At 35.6% G+C, this 19784-nt stretch overlaps 4 protein-coding genes across 9 annotated transcripts in view; 2 read left to right on the top strand and 2 right to left on the bottom strand.

Annotated features, from left to right (window-relative positions):
* The window catches only part of LOC106654442 (tropomyosin), a 30720-nt gene extending 29773 nt beyond the window's left edge, over positions 1-947 (top strand). For 4 of the 5 annotated variants that reach the window (XM_014374319.1, XM_014374312.2, XM_014374309.2 and 1 more), the window contains one exon: positions 435-947. In XM_014374319.1, the coding sequence (XP_014229805.1) occupies positions 435-517 (83 nt within the window). In that variant the 3' untranslated portion in view covers positions 518-947. The remainder of the gene's footprint in view (positions 1-434) is intronic. The other variant, XM_014374325.1, reaches the window with a different exon arrangement.
* Positions 948-3931: 2984 nt separating this feature from the next.
* LOC106654458 (tropomyosin-1) lies at positions 3932-12634 on the top strand. Of its 2 annotated transcripts, none has more exons than XM_023463648.1 (7): positions 3932-4017; positions 8313-8597; positions 8699-8832; positions 9246-9434; positions 9509-9584; positions 9653-9785; positions 10091-10273. In XM_023463648.1, exons 2-7 carry the CDS (start codon positions 8358-8360, stop codon positions 10171-10173), a joined length of 855 nt encoding a protein of 284 aa, XP_023319416.1. In that variant the 5' UTR covers positions 3932-4017; positions 8313-8357; the 3' UTR covers positions 10174-10273. The 2 variants fall into 2 exon arrangements, with proteins under 2 accessions (XP_023319416.1, XP_014229841.1); XM_014374355.2 differs by lacking the exon at positions 10091-10273 and adding an exon at positions 12122-12634 and having other exon boundaries at positions 3933-4017.
* A 781-nt stretch (positions 12635-13415) lies between these two features.
* Positions 13416-14927, bottom strand: LOC111694681 (putative odorant receptor 83c). The gene is made up of 6 exons (XM_023463643.1): positions 14791-14927; positions 14384-14723; positions 14068-14310; positions 13763-13879; positions 13543-13698; positions 13416-13475 (listed from the first exon to the last, which is right to left on the bottom strand). Exons 1-6 carry the CDS (start codon positions 14925-14927, stop codon positions 13416-13418), a joined length of 1053 nt encoding a protein of 350 aa, XP_023319411.1.
* A 785-nt stretch (positions 14928-15712) lies between these two features.
* LOC106654353 (ankyrin-1-like) lies at positions 15713-17869 on the bottom strand. Its single transcript, XM_014374170.1, has one exon. It carries the CDS (start codon positions 17867-17869, stop codon positions 15713-15715), a length of 2157 nt encoding a protein of 718 aa, XP_014229656.1.
* Between the last annotated feature and the right edge of the window lie 1915 nt (positions 17870-19784).

The raw sequence follows: 19784 nt of genomic DNA, 5'->3' as shown, positions 1-19784 counted from the left end.
TCTCAATCCAATTCTTGAGAATTAATATGGATGGACGAAACTTTTCTTTTAAATACAAAAATTTTTTGGATTGAGAATAGTTTAAGTTTTTTATTCTGCTGTATAATGGTCTTAAAATAGATAACTGAGAGTATGCACATTTTGTAAAATCAGAAACTTCCAAATTCAAGATTTAATGTGTTCTATTATCAAAATCCCTTTTTTCATTTAAGTTCGCATTCATAAGTACGCAGTTATTGTTATGAATATAAGCAAATATAAAATATTTTCATCGTGATTGAGTATTTTTTATGAATAAAAAAAATTATTTAATTAGAGGTAAAAATCTATGGTGTTAATTATTTTTACTCAATTCTTTCAACAAAAGTAACCTCATTATAATTTATACGTATTGACGTTTTTACTAACACTCGATTCTTATGATTGAATTGCAGACGATCTGATAAATGAACGCAGTAAGTACAAAGCTATTGCCGATGAAATGGACCAAACTTTTGCTGATCTTGCCAGCTACTAAAATTTGGAATCATCCCGAACATGGAAATTCGCCATACGCTTTCGCAACTATAACAGATTCATATTGAAAAAATCCATGGATCTGAGAGCAAGATTATTCCACATGCACTGCCTGCGATGATAAAAATGCGAATGTTTTTCCGCTTACTATTAATTATTAATAAACGCCTTTTTAAAAATATTATTCTACAAACTTGACATAAGTTTATCCAAATTTCAAATCAGATTTTATTTGCAAAATAAAGAATTGTCAATTATTGATTACACATACCGGAAGATAATGTATATCTTATTCAATACTTATATTACTGAAAAATTGAACCATGTACTGTTTGAGTAATGCCAATTTTGAATGAAAAATATGTAAACTAGAGTGGGCTATTTGCACCACTTAGCGTTTTTATTGTAATTAAATGAAATATTTGTAATAATTTTATACGTCCTGAAATCATTTAAAACTCTTGCCAAAAATATTTTTTCTTCAATTCGATAAAATTTGAGTGGAATTTTAAATGCATATTATTGAACACAAGTACCAAAGTATTAAAAAAAATAAATGCAATTGTATGAATCCGACAGTTTTTCAAAAATATAGATTTAAATAGATTACAAAAGAGATTTAATAGAACAATTGTATTGTTCTGCGGCATTCAAATAATAGTTATAAGAAGCATTGAGAAACATATTATATATATGAAGCAAAATTTGACTTTCGTAATGTGATAAAATTTACTTCATCAAGTGCTCTAAATGATATTAAGGTGCATAAACCAGAGCAATGGAAAATAAATTTCTAAATTTGCATATAATTTTAGTAGCTACCAAAATTTTATCGAGATTAAATGAACTAAGAATCGCTCAAAAGTAAATAACTTAGATTTCCTCATATGGTTAATTTCATAGTATTCGAAATTTATTTAATGATTAAATTATTATTTATTTTAATTTCTTGGGTCATAAAACATATATGGAACCAATCAACATTTAGAGCTTCCTCAATAAAGACAAATAATTTTCATAAATTATTATATATAATTTATATTTTATCTGTAGTAATAAACTGGGCAATGATTTGAGAAGTGCATATTTTCATATTCGAGATAAAACTTGAAAACAGTTGTTTTATTTATATCTTATTTGCTACTTATCTGATATTTTGCTTCAAGATGGACGAAGAAGTTGTTAGAAGTTAATAAATAAATAACTATGTAATATCTATACTGCAAGAGATTTGATTTTTATAGTTCTTACTGAAATTTTACTTTAAGTTAATTTTATGAATTATTAAAATTATTTGCTAAGATCAAGAAATACGTCCTCGTTTAAATATAACAATGCCAAAAAACAATGCGCTAAGAATGAAATTTTAAAAAGTTTTTTTATAGCAAATTTAAATGTACAATCATCATGAAATTTGATTATCATGAAAAATGAATGTACAGTTTGCATGATTTATTAAAAATAATCCAAATGTTACGAAATATATCAACATAAAATGTAACTTTGCAATTATTTATTTATTTTGTTTCGTAATTTCTCTAACATAACTTTTTTGAATGGTACTTTAAAAAGAATTTTACAATTCTTCAATGTTATACCCGGAATTTTTTTTCTTATGCGAACTTCTTACTTTTATATCATCTAAAAAAATCATAAACTTGAGGCGTTGTAAATATTTATACTCAATTTTTTGTAGAAAATTGAAGATTGATTTGCGCGTATAGAAATTTTATATTAAAGAATACATTGTGGTGCACAAAAATACCCGTAGGTTATTTTTGTTCAGCCTGATGATATCGTTTGAGCTAATAAAAATGTGGCAAATAAAACATTTTAAATCAAACTTATTGATCCTAGTTTGTTTATTTACTCCTAAAAACTACAAATTTTTTTCAACTTCTGGAACATGTTTGTGATAGTAAAGTTTTAGTAGAAAAAATTATTAAATCAATTTTAAGTGCGAAAGTAGAGCATTCAATGACTTGGTTGATAAAATCCATATTTTGATTCTGAGATGTTCGTTCCAATAATAGCTTTCAAAAATTCCATGGATCAGCGGAAATGAAAATAAACAAGTTGATTATACAACAATAATCATTCAATACGTGTGGAGGTTCATAATTACAAATTTATTTTACCATCTTGGATGAATAAAAACCAAGCACATAATTAACTGTGTACTAAATTAGAAAAATTAAATACTCTATATCATCTGTGTACATGTAACTTTAGCTATAAATAGGTACCGTCTATTATGTAATTTTTAAATTCAGTTTTGAATTGATTGCTGGAAACCATAGTCTTTGATCCACATGTGCTATAAACGTCCAAAATCTGTTATGATAGCATTTGAACTAAAAAATTTTATTTTTATGAAAAAGTCATTTTGCTTTTGTATTTTTTAAAATTCATTGAGCAAAGTATTTTGCAGTCGGCAATTGAATTTTTTTCAAAGAGAATATCCATGTATTGTCAGTTAGCTATTGAAAAATAATAATCTACATCGTTGTCTACAAGATAAGTTGCTTTCTATTTTCTGAACCTTATTTACTTTAAAACTACAGTGATTGAAAAAAAAATTATTCGGCGATGCAAAAAATTACAAATTCATCATTCACCTAAAAAATGGGTAAGTATTGTTCAGGGCAAATAAAGAGGAACCGCCAGAACAAAAAATCCTAATTGGGGTAAGGTCAATTTTCGTTCTTACAAGTCGGTGAAAAGTTTTACAGAGATAAATATACGAACTCATTCAACTAAAAAAAGCAGTCAGAGACTCTGTAATACATTGACATAAATATTTATCCGATGTGCGCGCGTTACATCGCCAGCAGGCCTCGTCGCTAGTCCCCCGCCGCTCTACTTTAAAGAATCTCGAAAGCGTGTGTGTGTGCTTTAAAGCTCCATAGCGGGATATTTAAAAAGTTTTCATTGTCATTGCCCAACGAGAGATCTATCTAACATATATTAACCGCAGAACCGTTGCGAAAGAGAGCAGCTATTTGATAATGTGGGCAAAGAGCGGAAAAGCTTTTTTTACAAAAAAAGAATCGTATGCGCGAGCGAGCGAGAGAAAGAGAGAGAGAGAGCACCGATCGTGTAGAAAATAATGGAGCAAGCGCCGAAAAAAGAATGCCGCGTTCCACTCGCAATCTTGCAAAACGGAGAGTGAAAAAGAGAGAGAGAAAGAAAGAACGGGTAAGAGAGAGGAAGAGAAAAATTTCACGTTGTCGAAATAATAATCCGATGAGCTAGAGGAGAGCTTGTGTAGGTATGGGTGAACGAGAAGCTCGCACAGCAGAGCTGTAAGCGCGCGCCATTTTTGGATTCCCCACTACCCGAGCGCGTCTCGCCGCTGCTCTTCCCCGCCCTCGCACATCTACATGTATAGCGGCACCACGGCGAGTTTTCAACGTTATATTCCGAAAAGCCGAGGCAACGTCGTGAACGAAATTCTGAGGCCGCGAGAGTCACTCGACGCGCGTCGCTCCGTTCGTTCGGGTAGGTAAGTTTTTCCGTTCTTGGAGAAATTGAGAAAATAAAAGAAAGAGAGAAAAGAACGCAGAGAATAATCGTTAACAAAAATAATACACGCAAAGCTGCTTTCGCTACTCTGTATGGTTTGAAAGAATTTTTGCTGACGAAAAGGCGAGAGAAACAAGTTTTACATCGCGAGTGCGCGCACAATCTTCCACGAGAGAAGCGAAATCGTTGATCGCCAATTAAAATAATCGTCGTCGTGCGTTTTTTCTACTTTGCTGTGTTGTGTGATTGATTTGATCAGCCTCTACTTCTATTACTTCTGCTGGTAAACTCCAATGATTTTGGTGCAAGCAATAATGGAGGATTCGTACGGCGGACCGAGGCCCACGGAAGAAAAGCTCGACGAGCTTTCGATAACAACTGCTTCTACTACTAGTTCTGCCGCTTCTCGTTTGCACTGTTTCTGTGGTTTTATCGAGCAGTAAGTACTTAACGCTTTTAACACGCATCCGCAGCCCATTTTTTTACCCTTCCCGTACCCCTCCATTGAAATAAATTTTATTATAGTACATTTGTCGGGTATCGTTTCCGTCCAAATTCTGAGTTATCGAATTCAGCGGAGAACGAGGTCTGTAACATTTGCAGTTTTTCTCAGTGCAACAGCTCTAGTGCATCGGTTTCTTCGTCGACGCAGAACTTGCGATCGAATTTTGCGAAACGCTGTGTACATACACGCATTACGGAGTAAGCAAGTAGTAGTTCGGTCCCGCGACCGAGAGCCGTCAAGTAACCTAATCCCGCTCGCGGCCGTGGCTATTAATACGCCTTCCTCGAGGCAGCGCTTTTTATTTTTAAAGTTTTCCAACTTTCGCGTCAAATTCATAAAGCGCCCGCGCGCAGTTTTTATTTTTCGAAAGTGTGACCGAATGTTTTTTTCTTTCATTGATATACGAATTTAGATTTTGTTATTTTTGTCACTATATCGAGACAGAAAGAGAGAGAGAGAGAGTCTCGGTCTGCGTTGTAACGTTGCGAGCCACACGGTACTGCGAGCTCTGACATCATAATCATCGAAACAAGTGGATCGTTATTATAATCGCTTAAAAGGGGAAGATGATTGGCGTAATAACGCAGCTTTTTTTCTTAAAAATAGGAAACAAATTTATTGGCTGCGCGAATGCGGGGGCGACGCCATTGACTTTTCTAAAATTATCAGATTCAAGGTGGAATGACAGCATTTGTTTTGATGACTTTATTTACTCTTATATACCATGCAAGCATCACCTTTTCTTGAGTCAGATTAATTAACAATCGAAAGAGAAGTAGTAGTTTTCAGCAGTAGTTTGCGAGTTTGCGCGTATCCGGGAAATTCGTCTCGGGATCTCTCTTTCTCTCTCTCTTGATGTGCTTTGCAGCGGCGAGAATCAGGTCATAGACGAGCACGAGAAGAGAGCAAGAGAGAGAGAGAGAGACGGAAAACGCGACTCCCGAGTCACACAAGAGAAAAAGAGAAATGCAGCGTAATGGGCGGAATGCGCGCATTTTCTGCAGCCAAATTCTATTTTAGCGACGGAAGAGTTACGGCCTTTTTCGCGCGCGCGCGAGCGCGCAATCATTTTGTCGGGGGTGGGTATGAAAATGACCGACAATGTGCCTATACGCGCGCGTGTGTATTTACGCGAGTTACGTAGCTTTTTGGAGGACTATTATTCGGCGGCGGATTCAAGGTCACCAGCTAATTGGAAAAGGATGATTGCACGATAACGACATCAAAGATCTGCTACGGGCTAATACGTACACATACATATATATAACCTTCGGCGAGAAGCTTAGAAATAGAACGCGAGCGCGTGTGTCTGTATGGGTTATGTGTAAGCGCTTTTTTTATAGAACTGGCAAAATCCTCAGCGAGCAGAAGAATTGGCGAATTTTTTGAAACGCTGATCGACCGTGTCCGAATCGCGAAACGATCGTTCAAGCATCCATGCAGGCTAAATTAGCGATCGGAAAAGTTTGCACGCACGCCCGCAAAACGTATGCGTAGCAGCGAAAAAAAAGAAGAATTTGACGCGCTTTTGGCATCGGCGCCCTTTGTGTATGCCGACGATTGAATCCGAGGAACGAAAGACAGGAGCGTCAAGCGTCCGAGACATCTTGGTCACGCGTAGAGGTATTTTGCCCGCGGCAAAAATAAATGAGTTTCCGGCGGATAATCGTTCGATAATTAGTTTATTTATAAAAAAGCTTCGGCGTTCATCATTGTTCTGGAGAAGATCGAACTTTTTTTTCTCGTAGTTGGCGCTTGTTCGCAGATATTTAATTATACGCTTTAAAAATAAGTTCTCGGTGACTTATTTTATCCCGCACCCGCATTTTTCCAGAAAATGTTGTTATTTACGCGCGTTTCGAGTGTGTAATTCGAGCTTTCATTCAACATCGAGCTTGCGTCACTCGAAAAGTGTCATTGTACGTGCGGACGGGTCGGAGTGACTTTTCTTCTTCTTTTTTTTTCTTTGCACAAGCTCGCAAGCTCTCGAGCTTTAATTCCCGAAATAAATTTCCAAAAGTTTGCATGGAAGATAAATACATGACTAAGTGGGTCGAGTCCGCGACCGAGGCAAGCAAGCACAGGCGGACGCATCCGAATGTAAAAATGTCACTCTCTCATTGTATGTGTAAATTTTACGGTCGCATCCTTGAAGCCTCGCACACATGATTTGATATCAATAATTAATGAAAAAGGGCTTTCCTGTCAAATGAATCGCGTTGATTCGAGTTTTCGATTTTCAATGACTCGCGGAAGAAATACAAAAAAAAAGCGAACGATATCCACGCGACACGAAAAAAACAGTTCCGATCTATTAATAGTTAAAATTCGCGTTATAATTTTGAAAAGTCCACATTTTCGCATTCATGTTTAAAGTATGCGAGCGTATGTGTATACGTTTTTTGCGCAAAAGTCCCAGCTCGCGCTACGTCCGCCTCTGTATACATCTATATCTATCTCTCTCTCTCTCTTACTCTTTCTCGGTTGGTATATATACGCTATAAATATCATCTCAGCCGTCCGCCACTGCTTGTGGTTGTTGGGGGCAATTCGAAGCTCTAAGTCTCGAGGCGGCTGGAAAGCAGCAGCGGCAGCACCTCGAGTTGTCTATATACTTCTCTCTCTCTCTCTCTCTCTTTTTCGCTACTCTATACCCAATGCTTATGCGCCTGCTACTGTTCTTGCGCTTTTCTGATTATTATTAGATTCCGTTCCTCGGGCTATTTCCGTAGATATACGCACGGCCTGGGTTTCGAGCGCAGATGATGATCATCGTCGTCGCGATGACTATAACGATGTTTATGCGCGAGTTCTTTTTTTTTCAAAGACTCGTGTTTTGTTGTTTCCTTATTTTTGCCAAACGAAAAAATTGACCGAGGAAGAGAAATAATTATAGTCATGCCTCGTTGAGACAGGCGGAAGGTAGAGGGGCATCTTCGCGAGCTCGCGGCGCTGAGAAACACGATTATTATTTAGCGCACACTTCGATTCGTAGCCAACTTCTTTCGGAAATTACGATTGCGAATGCGTTACGAGTTGCCTCGTTAACAACTACTAAAACGCGCATAATCGCGACAAAATGCATATCATCGATCGAGCGTGTCACAGATATAAACGGGCGCCGTTCGATTGCCGATGACTGCTTTTTCTCAAAAAAGCTTCTCTCGACGACTACGACGACGCCCAACGCGCGGACTGGTCTCCGCGAGTTCGCGCGCAGAGAAGAAATTGTTTATGTGACACTTAAGTAACTCGCCAGGCACCGCTAAAATTTGCGCTAAACTTTATAACGCGTGTTACCCCGGCGACGTCGAGCTATTATTAGCCGCGTCGGCTATGAAAATTCCCCCCCGTTGATGATTTTGGATATTTTTTGTTTATCCGATTGATGATGCGATCATTAAATAATAATTTACGATCCCCCGCGTGCCGTAATAAAAGCTCCAGAGCTTTCGTCGAGCTTTGCAAGCGTTGTGCGTTGCTTCGATTCTTTTTTTTTTGCGTGTGTGCGTGTGTGTGCAAATAACATGATTTTATTTGTTTGTTTATGTGTTATTTTGTGAATTGTTATTTAGTATTATTAACGTTCATTTGATGTTACTTAACGTCGAATTCTCTAATAAGTAGCAAATAAATTCGTGCTCTGCAAGCAAGCTGCTTAACAAAACGCTCCTCTGTGTCACTTGAAATCACTCCAAAACAGTGGCCGTCTTTCAAACGCAATACCTAATCTGTTTTTTCTTTTCTTTTTTCTCCATTCAAGCAGTATTGTTTATTTAACCGGTAAGAGAGCAACAAAAAAGCATCCACCATGGACGCGATCAAGAAGAAGATGCAAGCGATGAAGCTTGAAAAAGACAATGCACAGGACAAAGCCGACGTGTGCGAGGGACAGGCCAAGGAGGCCAATATGCGCGCGGACAAGGTCCTCGAGGAAGTTCAGGATCTCACCAAAAAATTGTCCCAAGTCGAAAACGATCTCACAACCAACAAGGCCAACCTCGAACAAGCGAACAAGGACCTGGAAGAACGCGAAAAGTCCCTCACCAATGTGAGCCTAATGATCTTCTTTTGACCACTCCTTCCAACCCCCCTTATTTTTTTATCGATTTCAACTTGAATTGACATTGCATTGTATTCCTCGCGATCCAGGCTGAATCCGAAGTAGCAGCGTTGAACAGAAAAGTCCAGATCATCGAAGAAGACTTGGAACGCTCGGAGGAACGTCTCAATACCGCCAGTGCCAAGCTCACCGAGGCTTCCCAGGCCGCTGACGAGTCGAGTCGGTGAGTCGCATAATATATATTATATATGTCTTGCGTAATGCAGACGCTTGAGCGCGCCGCGTCGCGCGATGACGAAAACACGTCGTCTTCGTCGAGATTTTAAATAAAGTCTCAATGAAACGACATGTCCTACGTTTTTTAAATGGTATATTTAGACTGTGAACTGAATGATGGTTGCATTAACTTTTGCCGTTTTCTTTTTTTGCAAAACTTACGATACTATGAAAATAGAAACATGTCTATTTTTGCTCGCGCGTATTTGAATAGAAAATTGAATATTCTATTTGAGTGAGATCTTGCGACTTGTTTTTGATGCTCAATTTCGGTTAAATTATCAGAGATTCAGTTCATCGGTATGAAATAGCGATTTCTTTTTACCGACAAATGATTAATACGTCGAACTCATTTCGCAGTATGTGCAAAGTATTGGAGAACCGTGCCCAGCAAGATGAAGAGCGCATGGATCAATTAACGAATCAACTGAAAGAAGCTCGTCTCCTGGCTGAAGATGCCGACGGCAAATCCGACGAAGTGTCTCGTAAATTGGCCTTCGTTGAAGACGAACTCGAAGTAGCAGAAGACCGCGTCAAATCTGGAGAAGCGTAAGATATAGTTTAGGTTTTGTTCTCGTTACAAATATTATTTTATATTATATCGCTATGTTTTTTATCTTTAGCAAAATTATGGAGCTGGAAGAAGAATTGAAGGTCGTAGGAAACAGCTTGAAATCATTGGAAGTCTCCGAAGAAAAGGTAAATTTATTAAACCAAATACGGTTAAACATTTTTAACTATATTTAACTAAACAATATTCTTCGTAGGCCAACCAAAGAGTCGAAGAATTCAAACGACAATTGAAAACTTTGACAGTCAAACTCAAGGAAGCCGAAGCACGCGCTGAATTCGCCGAAAAGACTGTCAAGAAACTTCAGAAGGAAGTCGACAGGCTCGAAGGTCAGTTTGCCAAAATCATCGTGCGATCGTTGATAACAGAAAAATACATTAATTTATTTTTCATAAAATTAATAATAATTTATAAAAATTTACCAACGGACAGTAGAGAGCAGCTTTTTCAATTAACTATTAATGACGAAAAAAGCGCCGTACTTAAGAATGATTTTTATTTGAAATTTTTTTTTCTACCAAAAATAGTTAGTCGAAACGAAAAAGTAGTTCACCGTCAATGTAGCCAAATCACCTGAATTTTTGTACCTTTGTTATGGAAAAAAAAACGAAAAAAAAACCGATTTCTCTTGCAGACGATTTGTTCCGACAGAAGGAGAAGCACAAAGCAATTTGCGACGACTTGGATTCGACATTTGCCGAACTTACGGGCTATTAGACAAATTCTTTGCAAAAAAAAACAAATTTTTTTTTCAACTCAAAAATTTGTTCGAAAACTACACTGCTTCCCTATTTTCCGCCCTCTCAACCTAGTAGTAGACGATACTTGACACTACTTTACCTTCGTACGTTCCCTTATGTGTAAATGTCAAATAACAAATGAGCTTGATATTATCGTTTAATTTATACCTTGATGATTGTTCTATGTATTATGAAAATTCAAGGGTATTTTTATCATTAAATGTCCTGTGACTAGATAAGAGTAAATGTTATCATGAAATAATTTTTAATATAAAATTGTATCTTTAATCGCAATATTTTATAAAAATGTTAGACGAACGTGCGTTATTAAGCCGTTTAAAAAGTTCTTAAAATTTTTTGTAGTTTACTTGTTTTTTTGTACTGGTCGTATTTGACACCAGTTCAAACCTTAAAGTTGCCAAAAATAATATTTTACATAAGTTAGTTGTAACTAAAAATGCCCCTTGTAATTTGATTACTTGTTAATGATAACGCGACGACTAATATACGTTTTAATACAATTGTATCGTTGAATTTCATTGATGTTATGCACAGTGATTCGTCTCTTATCTGTATAGTTTAGAAATCGTATTCACCCTGTATTGTAGCAGTTTAAAAAGTAATTAACAAGCTTATCCCACAAATCTATAAACATAAAAAAACAACCACAGAAAATCTTGAAAAAAAAATCGCACATGTATAGCCGAATAAAAGGAAGAACGTATAAACATGTGGTATAGCTTCACGCCAAGCAACCGAGCTTAAAACGATCGATGCAGGTATTTCGTGATATTGATAGCTTGTCCAACCATTTTTTGTTTAACTTTTGTTCTTTTATACTTCCTCTTTGCTGAGTAGTTGAAAAAAAAAAAAAAAAATAGAATGAGACCAAGCACACGATTAGCATATTTCATATTAGTTGTGCTGTGGCGATCATGTGAGCGAGGATATTCTAGTAGAAATAGAGCATGTGTGTCATTTTTGGCGCACCGCCGCTCCACAACTATTTATTTCCCCTTTCATAATACTGCTCTCTCTCTCTCTTTCTCTTGCACTCTCCAAAATGTCCCATGTTATGATACTTACTTCCCGCAGCCGCCGAGCCGCGATAGAGGTGATGAAACGTAAGCAAAAGCTCACGAGGTCACTTTTTTAATTTAAAAATTAAGCTTGTAATAAGACTGGTTCTCATTGACCCGTGCTACTTCACACTTTCGTTCAAAAATAAATTGAATGTGGAATTTAAAAGAGTGTCAACTGAGCTTTTCCTCACGCATCTCCTCTGAATTCGTTTTAGACATGATATGAATAGGTCAAAGCACGAGATCATGAGCTTTGATAGCTTTTTTTTTATTACTCATAGTTCAGGCTCCTTAATTATTAATTTATCTATATTTTAGCGATTTAAAATATTAATATTAGTTAATTTTTGCTCTTCCATTTAACATAGTTTTATTTTATGACATAAAAATGTTTCACTGAATATCTAAAAAAAAATGAATTTTAAAAAGCATTTTTATCAAACTAAGATACCACTTGATGCAACTAACGACAAATTGATTAACTATCTGAATTTTTATAGACGCAACGATTAGTTGAAGCTGATACTTGATTAATAAGCTTCAAACAAGCGAAGGAGTAAAATTACTAACGTTTTATTGGTTAACAGTTTTTTTCTAAAAATTAGTATGATTTTTCAATAAATACTTTACAAAATTTTGAAATGAGATAAACAATAGTTACTTAACGAGTAGATTAATCACATTAGAAGTGTTCTCGGCAAATTAAAAAATAAAAAAGATAAAATAAAAAGGAAACGACGACGATCTTATTATCATTAATTGCACGCGAAAGTCATTATCGGTGCGATAAGAAAACAAAAGCTACACTTTGATGATTAATCCATTGTCTTGAATTTCTTACAGACGAGCTCGGCGTCAACAAGGACAGATACAAGTCTCTGGCCGACGAGATGGACTCGACCTTCGCCGAGTTGGCTGGATATTAAAATCTGTAAAACTCATTGATTACACACGCTGCTCCTCGACTATTATCGCCTCTTGACACAACTCGCCAACGTCCCATTTACCTCTCGGATCAAGGGAGAGAAAACAGAAACAGAATCGGAGGAACAGTGAAAGAGACAAAAAAAGCAAAGAGAAAGAGGGAGAGAGAGAGAGAGCCAATTATATATCATTGTATACAACGTTTCGCGATCATCGAGCCACCGTTTTTAATATCAAGTCGTGTGGCCACGGAGCATTTATCGCCAGCAAAAAAAACAAACCAAAGCAAAACAACAAAGATTATATATTTAAATATATTTATGTATATTACGTTATACAAATTGTATCGCAAGCGCGTATGACGCTTCATCGTTCGTGGCCAGATGTAAAAAAACAAACAAAAAACAAAGCTTGCACGCTGTTCTAATGTAACCGACGTTAGACTCTTTATTTTCCTTCTCCTCGTCCTTCGCACTGCGCGCCTCGGTAATACTTTCTTTTTTTTGTATCCTCGTAAAGTATCCTCTTTCGATTAAGTAGACTAGAAACGAGTGGAGGGGGGAGAAAAAAACCTCCTTGAACTGACGATTCAGAAACAAACTGATAAACTGGCCAGGAACGATGAAATTTTATACATCAGTTTCAAGTTGGGGAGTGTGCGACAGCTAAAAGTGACAATACGATTAATAATAATAATATTAATGATAATAATATGTTATTAATACGAATTTTACAAAAAACACAAACGACTGTGGTGCCGCTATCAATCCTCGCCTATATATATTGAAAAACTCCGTTGCGTCTCGTGTGCACCTGCTCATGGGCGTTATGCCAAATGCGACGGGATATAGACAATTGCGTTCGATCGAGCTAGGCGTGCGTGAGACGCGACACGATCACGACACAACATCAATCTCATGTATTTTGCAACAACCAAAAAATAAAAATTAAATAAATAAATAAATAAAAAAGATATATTATAGAATTAACTTTGAATTATAAATTGTATTCTTGTTTTATGATTTCGTCATTTATGTCATGTTATGCTATGAAATTATTAATAAATCGATGTATAACTGTTTTGACATTTTTACACGTTCATTGAAAGTATACCTACATTTTATTATTGAAATCTGAGAAAATAAATATATTTTGAATGTTCATTTACTCATTTATTTACTACTCTGTACTACATCAATAATTTTTAACTCGATCAATCACGATTACGCGTAGCCCGGAACATCGATAAATACGAATACGTCCCTTTCATTATCTGCAAAATTACGTAGAAAAGAAAAGAATCATTCTCAAAAACTTGAATAGGATTTCGGTAAACTTACGGACGTGCAGCAATCCAGCTGTAAATTCTTGAATTTTCCCGAAGTTATAGCGACGAATTTTTGCGTATGAATCATGAGAAATAAAACGGACTTCATTTCGGATATGCTTAAATCGTACCAAGAAGATTTGCAAAGTTGTTCGTAAATTTTTATACTCTAAAAACATTGGAAATATTAACAAAGATGTTTGTACGATAGCTGGTTGAATTATGAATGATACCTGATGTGTGTAGTACTCTCCCGCGGTACAGTATGCCATTATACTGAACACATCGACCATGATAAAATTTATGTACTTCAAAAATTCAACGCTCCACATTTTTTGATCCTCAGCTAACTAATTAGTAATTTTTACAACAGGAGAAAGCTCAAAAATATTGCAACAAAAAGTGATTCTAAATATTATGGCAGTTTAATTTGATCAAAAACCAAAATTCTTGGAATATTTTCAGTTAAAATTTTTTAGATAAGCGTATCAATACGTGATAATAAATTTATATAAAAAGCGCCTACAACAATACTTACGAGTATCAAAATATATCCTGATCCCACCGTCTGCAAAGTTATACAAAATATTTGACAGAACACAACGTAGCAGTAAGCGTCTTCGAATATCTGAGTGAATTTCAAAAATTCCCTGTGATATAGGATAACGCGGTTCATCGCGTCGCTAATGACTTTCAGATCTTTCTTTTGTCTCGTGCACACTTCGAAATATCTTTTTATAGCTGTTCGCAGAACGAGCGATTTGAAAGCCGCGTGCATCACCTGCGTTCGAGCTGCTTCAATTATTCAATTTAGGAAAAAAATATCGAATGATGCGACTTTGAGCGATAATTACTAGTACGGTGAAGAATACGTCGCACAAAGCGTGCCCGGAACCAGCAACGATAACTTGCGTCAATTGCACGAAATTCACCATGATGTGATTTTTCGCTGTCTTCTTTATCATGGGATAACTCGTCGGGACACTGTACAATAAGCTCGGCGTGTAGCCGTTTCGCGCAATTCTAATGCAATTTTCAATCGGTATGAAGAAGGCCAGACTCGTGTAGGTCCCGAAGAGCAGTTTCGTCACACCAGTGCCTATTTTGTAGTTTTTCAGTAGCGCAGCCCTCAAAGCTGGCTCCCTCGTGGCTTCGTAATCGCTGATGATAATTTGGACTAAACTCGAAACCGACCTGATCGAGAGCAATGCGAATTGAATTTAATTGAAAATTGAAAAGCAATGCTGACTGTGCGCTTTACCTCCAGCTTAATCGCAGCATGAGTAACTTGGATCCGTATCCGAGAATCCCCGTGAGGATCCCGAAGCATTCCATCAGTTTGTCGATGTCGTTCATGTGCTCGATCGAGAACCAGATCTCAAACGGTAAAACGAGCATGCATCCCCAAACGAAAGCGAGCGAAAATCCTATCCCGCTCGTGAAGTCTGGATGACAGCCAGCCACTTTTAGCAGCAGACTGAGTAAGGGATTTATGCATCGTTTCGGTGAGGCAGCGGCCATCAATTCAAAATATCAACAGCCTTACTGCTGAGCGCTGTAACGAGCGACTAATAGCTACCGAGGGGAAAAAGAAACAGTTTTTTTCCCTACTTTTTCCGTATAAATCTCCAAGGAAACAACATTGTAATTTTTTTGCGAATAAAACCAGAATAAACGTTTCATGCGCGTAAGTAGAGTAGACGATATTGGATGAATGCATAATTGATTGAAGATCGTTAGGTGCGCAAGCAGTTGGTCTGCATTTGTTACCACCTTTGTAAATGTGAGGAAAAAGAATTTTGTGTAAATTATAGACATTTAACTTGTATGATATTACATTGTGTCATTTTATTTATTGGTAACGGTATCGAGGAAGATTTAAGAAAGAATAAAAAATTATTGATTACACAAGTAAGGTCTTAAAATGCGCCATGGTATGTATGACTTTTACAGCAATCAATTCGGTAATTATAATGTAAATAATGACATGTTGCAATATTAGATTATAATACTAATTTACAGCAAAAAACCGGATAGAAGTAGTTTTCATAACTCTAGTTACAGTTGATATTGATAACTGCCTATAAAACCTGGAATAAAAAATATTAATTATTGAATTATCTATAGGAATTTTTACATCGTGAAAAAGAAGGTCATACTTTACTATTACATTCACTATTATTTCAATTAGAAGTTGGTAGAAATAAATATTTAACTATCTCAAATTCACGTAGGTTATTCTTATAACCTTCTTTTTCCAAAATATCCATAATTTCCAAAAAATATAGAGAGATCTCTGCTCGCGGTAGTAATTTTTTAACATCCTTAAAGTCTTCTTTATTAAAGCAAATATTCGACACACTTGCTCCATACTCCAGGAGTAATTTAACCACATCGTAATTCAAATGAGTTACAGCAATGAATAATGGGGACTGGCCCCATATGTCCTCGGCATCTACGTTGGTTCCACTTTTTAAAAGAATTTCAACCATCTCAATTCCAATTTCATCTTTGACATTCTCCGAAGCATCACTGAGAGGTACACGTAAACAAGAATCAACTACCAAATGTAATATTGATTGTCGATTAAGGTTGACTTCCGAAATATTTGCATGTTTTAGCAAAATTTGCATTGCGTCTCTTTGATATTCTCGCATTTCCATATTATATTCTACGATATCGTAAGTACTGAATATTGTGAACAGTGGCGTGTTACCCTTTTTATCTTTCACGTTGACATTGCAATTATACTTGACAAAAAGATGGATAAGCTTCATAACTGAGCGACCAATACTGGGCCTACTATTCCATGTAATTAAACGGTTACTTTTATAATACAATCCATTCTCACAAATTGTATGCAAACAAGTTCTGCCATTTCCATCAAGAACATCTGGATCGACTCCGTTCTTCAAAAGTGCTTCAATTACTCCTATATGACCTTGATCAACCGCCAGATGGAGAGGGGCATTGCCATCTATGTCCAGTAAATTGGGATTGCAACATTTTATTAGTACTTCAATCATTTTTTCATTGCCTTCATAAGCGGCATAATGCAAAGCAGTTTTGCGATCGTCGTCGATAACGCTTGCATCAAAACCGCATTCAAGAAGTGATTTCAGCATTATGCTTCTGCGGTACCTGACAACTAAAAGCAATAATGATACATTATCACTCCGAGTGGAAGATGGATACGGTACTTCCAAAATTCTTTTAAAGATTTCGGGATGATTACGCATTACACTATTTTCCAAAATAGTTTTGCGATCTTGATATGAAATATTCAAATCAACGTTATATTTTAGTAGAACTTCGATGATTTCAAAATTGTAGTCCTCAAGAGCTATTAACAAAGGTGATTTTCCATCAGACCGTTGAATTTTTGGATCAGCCCCATTTTTTAGAAGTAATTCAACGCACTCCAAGTTATGAAAGTAAATAGCTGTCTGTAGAGGTATTTCACCATGTACGCTGGGTCGATTTGGTTCTGCACCCTTAATTAAAAGTAAACTAGCTGTTTGATAATCTCTGGATGCAATAGCCCTGATCAAAGGAGTCTTGCCGTTTCTGTCAATGATGTTGGGATCGGCACCATATTTTAAAAATACTTCAATTGCTTCTTTGCTACGACTTAATATGACACGGTGAAGTAACGGATTACCTGCAAAGTCAGAAGTATTTGGATTTGCACCTTTCTGGAGAAGTAATTCTATTAATTCCAGGTATTTCTCATTTTCTGTCCAACCAATTATATAAGATAGATAATATTCTGCACTTTTGTCCAAAGTGGCACCGTGTTTTAAAAATAAAAGTAAAATTTCTACAAAAGTTGAATCGAAATTGAAATGCCAATTGCCTAAATAAAACCTGCTATTCTTCCAAAAAATATTTGCATCAGCGCCATTTTCCAAAAGTATTTTAACTTTATTTATGTATTTTGGAGTAAAAGGTGTTGGATAAATTGAAAAGAGATAATGCAGAGGAGTTTTTCCTGACTTGTCGAATATATTTGGATTTGCTCCCTCTTTCAACAGCATTTCCAAGATTTCTGCACTTCTATCCTGACTAGCTTCATGTAAAGGTGCTCTGCCATTTTCATCGAGTATGTTCAGATTGGCTCCGTACTTCAAAATAATCTCAACTATTTTCACGTCTTCGTAAATAATTGCTTTGTTCAAGCATGTGCTACCCAACGCATTTGGATTAGCACCGTGTTTTAAGAGTAATTCAACAACTTTTTCATTTCTACTATAAACAGCCATGAATAGAGGAGTTTTGCCCCAAAACTTTGAATGGGTGACATTTACATTCACACCTTGTTCGACAAATTTCTGTACCATCTCTACGTTGCCACACAAACAAGCTGCATGAAAATGAGAATATCCTAATTTATTTTCAAAATTAGTCTCGCCATAGATTTGAAAGAGTAAGCTGCTCACGTCACTATTCCATATAAGACACACATCAAGCCATCTCAATTTATACATATGACAATACCATATAAAATAATGAATGGCCGTTTCAACGTTTAAATTGGGATAACTAGTCAGTTTTATTCCAGCTGAAACTATTTTTTCCAATATATCATATTTTTTTTTGTTTTACAGCTTCTATCAATATCCAATTAAGATCCTGCGCATGCTCATAATTTTTAAGATGACTATAGATATCTTCACTAACGACTTCATTCGTAAGATCACTAAATAAACGACATCGTATTTCGTGCTCCATTCTTGAAGATGATTTTTTTAAACTTTTATTTTTCTCCGCCATTTTATTGATTTCAATGTTTATCTTATTATAGATTTTAACACAAAACTTTTGGAAGTTGATTTGATTTGTTTATTTTTTTGAATGAAAACAAATTATTTCTATGAGTAATTATGAGCACTGAACTGACGTTAAATCATTTTATATTGCTCTAAAGTCTTCTTTTTTATTGTAATCCACGAATAAAAAAAAACAATTTTTTTAACAAAATTCTGTTGTTGTGTAAAAATTTTAAGTTTTTTTAAATGGTAGCTGTAGTCCAGAATCTGATTTTTCAAAACAAACTTTATTTACTCTGAAACAACAACAAAAATTTGCATTGATTAAATTAAAACAACTTGAAACATTTTTTCGTTTATTCAAACCTGAGAAAGAACTCAAAGCAGACATGAATAGCTACACAGCTTGCGCAAAAACTCATGACTTAATTCATCAATTATGACGGTTGAACACCTTTATCTAAATTTAAACGTTGTCGAGCAAATGTTAAGTGCACGTTATCCGTCCACCTATTCATCGATTTCGGTGCGGTCACTTTTCATATACCGTGATAAGATAAAAAAATTAAAATGAAAAAAGTTAATACTTTTATATTTTATTTGATCGCCTAAAATCTCTACCAATCCATTATCACGAAATTACCTCCTTGATATGTCATAAAATTCAACAAATTACACTACGTTTAATAGAATTGATGAGAACAAACTTCATATTTTTAATTTTTAAAATTAAACTAAAGCATAAAAATTCATTGCAAAAATTTTTTGTACGAATTTCACAACATCATTTCCCAGCATAATTCGAAAAATAAAAAATAGTAGATTATGTGCTTATGGAGCGAAAAGCTGGAAAGCCTTTTATTAATTAATTTTAAAAAATGTTAATAAAAAATCATAGATTAAACAAGGAAATTTTAAAAATGCCTTACATTATTCATAACTTCTGAAGTAACTAATGCAGCAGTCAATGAGAACGAGACCAGAATTTTAACTCTCCAAAATTACTTATGAGCGGATCTTTTCGAGCCAGATTCATTCTATTTTATGTATAAAGCTACAGTTCTAGTGAGGTAATAACTAAGGTATCCAAGATTTGAACTATAATTATTCAAATTATTTAAATTGAGCGTCGCATTTTCGTATTACATAAGAAAAATATAATAATTCGTGCAATTTTCTATCAATTTTGTTTTAATGAATATGCGTCTCTCAAATTTTAGATGTAAGTCTAAAATAAAAAATAATATCTTACTATATATATATAGACGATAAAGTTCCCCTCCTCCGAGATCCCCTCCTCCAGGCTCCCCTCAAAATAACGTAAAATTGTGTCATTTTTCACGGTATTTTGAGGGTTCCCCTCCTAAAATGCCCCCCCTCCCTCCCCTCCTCCAGACTCCCCTCCTCCAACCTCCCCTGCTCTGACATGTTATTGTTAATAACATTTACAAATTTCTAAAAAAAAATTGGAATCCGTTTATTACAA

This window comes from Trichogramma pretiosum, unplaced genomic scaffold (assembly GCF_000599845.2).
Source record: "Trichogramma pretiosum strain Unisexual culture from Peru unplaced genomic scaffold, Tpre_2.0 scaffold47, whole genome shotgun sequence".
In the NCBI taxonomy this organism is placed as follows: Eukaryota; Metazoa; Arthropoda; class Insecta; order Hymenoptera; family Trichogrammatidae; genus Trichogramma; species Trichogramma pretiosum.
This window is presented reverse-complemented; position numbering and strand designations above follow the sequence as displayed.

Excerpts from the sequence above, each read along its gene's own strand:
- LOC106654458 (XM_014374355.2), top strand. The coding sequence starts at position 8,358 with ATGGACGCGATCAAGAAGAAGATGCAAGCGATGAAGCTTGAAAAAGAC. Across the intron at positions 8,598-8,698 it reads GCGAAAAGTCCCTCACCAAT|GCTGAATCCGAAGTAGCAGC; the intron begins GTGAGCCTAATG and ends CTCGCGATCCAG. Across the intron at positions 9,786-12,121 it reads GGAAGTCGACAGGCTCGAAG|ACGAGCTCGGCGTCAACAAG; the intron begins GTCAGTTTGCCA and ends AATTTCTTACAG.
- LOC111694681 (XM_023463643.1), bottom strand. The coding sequence starts at position 14,927 with ATGCTCGTTTTACCGTTTGAGATCTGGTTCTCGATCGAGCACATGAAC. Across the intron at positions 14,311-14,383 it reads ACGTATTCTTCACCGTACTA|GTGATGCACGCGGCTTTCAA; the intron begins GTAATTATCGCT and ends GCTCGAACGCAG. Across the intron at positions 13,476-13,542 it reads AGCTGGATTGCTGCACGTCC|ATAATGAAAGGGACGTATTC; the intron begins GTAAGTTTACCG and ends GTAATTTTGCAG.
- LOC106654353 (XM_014374170.1), bottom strand. The coding sequence starts at position 17,869 with ATGGTACAGAAATTTGTCGAACAAGGTGTGAATGTAAATGTCACCCAT.